The sequence below is a fragment of the Echinops telfairi genome, unplaced genomic scaffold (genome assembly GCF_000313985.2).
Source record: "Echinops telfairi isolate 266 unplaced genomic scaffold, ASM31398v2 ScPeMD7_5868;HRSCAF=6743_0, whole genome shotgun sequence".
NCBI lineage: Eukaryota > Metazoa > Chordata > Mammalia > Afrosoricida > Tenrecidae > Echinops > Echinops telfairi.
This window is the reverse complement of record NW_022109767.1, coordinates 1591178-1594649: the sequence shown is the minus strand read 5'-3', so window position 1 is coordinate 1594649 and position 3472 is coordinate 1591178. Positions and strand designations below refer to the sequence as shown.

Below are 3472 nucleotides of genomic sequence, written 5' to 3'. Positions count from 1 at the left end.
GGGAAAATGAGCTGGTGCCAAGGACTTAAGTGGAGAGCAAATGTATTGAGAATGATGAGGGTAATGAATGTACAAATGTGCTTGACACAATTGATGTATGTATGGATTGTGATAAGAGTTATATGAGCCCCCAATAAAATGATTTTTTTTAAAGAAATTCTGCTTGTTTCAGGAAGTTCTAGCTAAATAAAACTGTACAAAAGGAAAAAATTCAGAAACCCAAACTTTTACAGTAAAATGTGCTCACATAAATATTACCAATTTTATTTTAAGCTCCTATCAGATAAAGTCCATACTAGATAGGCCCTATGTGCGTGCAATTTACCATGTAAAAACAAGACCATGAAGTTGATGTGTGTAAAAATGATATTGCTATTTTCTGGAGCAGAAAAGTAAAATGGAGAGATCAATAAATTTGCCCAGGCCACTCAGCTAGGATTCTAATTTAGGTGCAAAGCTAGAATTCGGGTCCTTTCCACATTTATCAGACACATCACCGTGAGCAGATCCATTAACTTCTCTTAGTCTCACATTCTCCAGCTACGAAACCAGCCATCCTACAGGTAGCTCCCAACTGTCATAGGATTTGGAAGGATACGATGCACAGAAAGGTGTTCACCTCTCACGTGCTGCATGAAGGTTTCCCTGACTATTGTTACAGAGTATTATTTTTAAAGCACCAGGTAGTATGAGTGCCTATTATTTTTGACGTTGTTTCTTGTTACAGTCACAAGTACCTTACTTGACACTGAGACTCTTCGTTTAAAAAAATTATTTATTTAAAATCACAATAATAAACACATTGCAGGGTAAAGACTGTCCTTAAAAGGGCTAAAGCCAGCTGTGCTTTCTCTTTGGGGTTTGAAAGAGAGCTGATAGGTGTTCTGGGCTATCTTAACTGGTTTCTCGGACCAGGGAGAAGAACAGGTACGGTAAGTGAGTGAATGAAGACTGGATAGTTTTTTTTAAGTCAGCTCATTAAAACTGTGTGTTAAATACAGCTGACACACCATAACACTTAAGATGCCAGCACGAAGCCAGTGCGGTCATGCCAAGCGTCTGATATAGAGTAATTACTCGAGATCAGTGGTCATTCAGCAATCCCCGGGGGCAGCTCAGAGCTGTGGGTGGCTCCTGGGGACCCTATTGTGTCCCTGTTCTCCGGGGCTCGGCGGCGTCACCGCGTATAACCACCTCTCAGTTTTATGGCAGTGCCTGTGGTGCAGGGTCGTCATCTCTCGCTCCTCCACTCGTGCTGCATTACAGGCGCTGCTGGAGTCCATGGTGGATGCTGCCGAGAACCTTTGTCCAAATGTGATGAAAAGAGCCCACATCCGGCAAGACCTGATCCATGCTAGCACCGAAAAGATTTCCATTCCACGTACCTTTGTTAAAAATGTCCTACTGGAGCAGTCTGGGATTGATATCCTTAACAAAATTAGGTAGGTAGACCGTGAGCAGACCTCGCATCTGCAGTCTCTGTGAATGCAGTTGAGGGGAGGGGCTGTTGGTGGCTTTGTCCATCTGGAATGGGGTGCTGGGCATGGCTAACAGGCACAGAAAGATAGCTGTGCATTTGTGCCTACTCTTCACACCGTTCCAAAGGCCGACACCCGCTCCTGTGTGTGCATTTCTGAAGAGCTCCCTTGTAAGGGTTTTATTTCTTGAGAGGGGGATTCGGACTTGTAAGCCCTGTCTTCTGCATCCAAAGTTTCTCATCTGTCTTGGAAAGCCCTGAATCTGTGGGCTGCTTTCTGCCACCTTCTTGGTGTGAGCAGATATGCCCCATCTATCCACAGGAGGAGAAGCCCTGGCTGCCTGCCGCTGACCTTCTGTCTGAGTTCTTCCGGGGGGGTCTGTGACTGTGTGTGTGCTGCTGGTGTCTCTGTGGGGTTTGCATTGGTCTCTGTTGTTTGAAAAAAAGATGCCCAGCAATAAATCCATACAAGCTGGGATCACCGACAGATGTCCCTGCACATTTGACACAGAGGTTCTGGGCTGGTCGCCAGCATCGCATAACAACTCAGCAGATTCATTCTCAGTGGCGTTCCTTAGGCGGGGGAGTCAGGTGACTAAACGCCAAGTTGGCAAACATTTTAAATTTCCCACTTCAGCCATTTCTAAATCTTGGTAGGAGTATTTCGCTGTAGTAAAAAGGCTAAAATTGTTGAGCGTTGGGAGTGGTTCTGAGTTAATGAGAAACAACAGTCTGTGAGAAAAACGAGGGCTCGGTGATAGGGATGTTGAATGCCAGACATGTCACACCTAGCTTATAGAGCTTGGAGGCCGCAGGGATTCTGCAGCAACTGACAGCCGCGGGTCTAAGATGCAACTGTCGCCTCCTTAGAAAATCCCCTCATACCTCCTCAGCTGAATTCAAGGTGGTCAGAAGGACATTCAGAGCAATAGAAGATTCTCAGAGGGTTTATGGGACTCATATATTTAAGATTTTATGTACCCTTGCCCTAACTGGAGCTGTTAGAGCCTGTAGATTTAGAGTTTTTCATAGAAGCCTCTTAAGCCTTAAAGAAAAAGCTACGTATTATCCACTCTTTATAAGGATGACTTGAGCATCTTGGATGCCTTCACTGGGATACCAAATTCTGTCCCCTGTGACCACTTCCCTTGACACACTTTAAAAGTTAAATAACAGCATCTTCACATCACCAAATCCATCATACAATGTCTATGGGCTCCTTTCTTTGACTTTTTAGAAGGCAAGACAGTGGGCACCATTTAAATGAAAATACATGCCCCACATATATATATATGTGTGTGTACATGCAGGATAAGTTGACCTGCTCCCTCTAAACACTCAACTAACTGGAAGCTCAATCAGTGAGGTGGTGTAGCATCCAGAAACAAGATGATAGAAGAATCCTGAACCATCCATAGATAATTATCATGTTTAACAAGCATTGTCGTTTGTGTGTGAGAGAGAGATTTTCTGAAACAGATAAATGGTCCCTCACTGCCTTCCAAAGTGAAGATTGAGTAGCCAGCTACTGATATCATGCATTTGATGAGGACGTGAAATTCCCAAAGATGCCCGAAAAGAATGAGAGGCAGGATTCTTAAAATAAGGTTCCCAGCCCTCCTCTGGTGGCTTGGGTGAGGGGACACATTATCTGTGCTCTCCATAAGAGACCAGGTGAATCTTAGCTGTGGACACCTCTAGGGAACAATAATCAAGTATTAAATAAATCAAATAGCTAGCCAAACCTTGTTTCCGGGAGCGGAATTAAAGAAATGTCTTTGGCTTTTATCTTTGGCCCAGGAGAGTGTCTTCTGTGAGCATCACAGAGACTGCTTCCCATTCTTCAGCCTTGCCGTCAGCAGCCTTCCTGGGCAGAAGAATCGCAATGCCATTGACTGCCTCTGGGTTAGAAAGGGTTACATAAATATACTTTCAACTTTAGATTTCAGCTTAAATGCATTTCATTTGATCATTTCTTTTCCCAGCTCAGAAACC

The 3472-nt window shown here is 44.1% G+C and overlaps 1 protein-coding gene across 1 annotated transcript in view; it reads left to right on the top strand.

The window, feature by feature from the left end:
• The window catches only part of CARMIL1 (capping protein regulator and myosin 1 linker 1), a 395834-nt gene that overhangs the window by 317265 nt on the left and 75097 nt on the right, over nucleotides 1–3472 (top strand). Inside the window, exon 27 of the mRNA XM_030887178.2 lies at nucleotides 1267–1442. Within this exon, the coding sequence (XP_030743038.2) occupies nucleotides 1267–1442 (176 nt within the window). The remainder of the gene's footprint in view (nucleotides 1–1266; nucleotides 1443–3472) is intronic.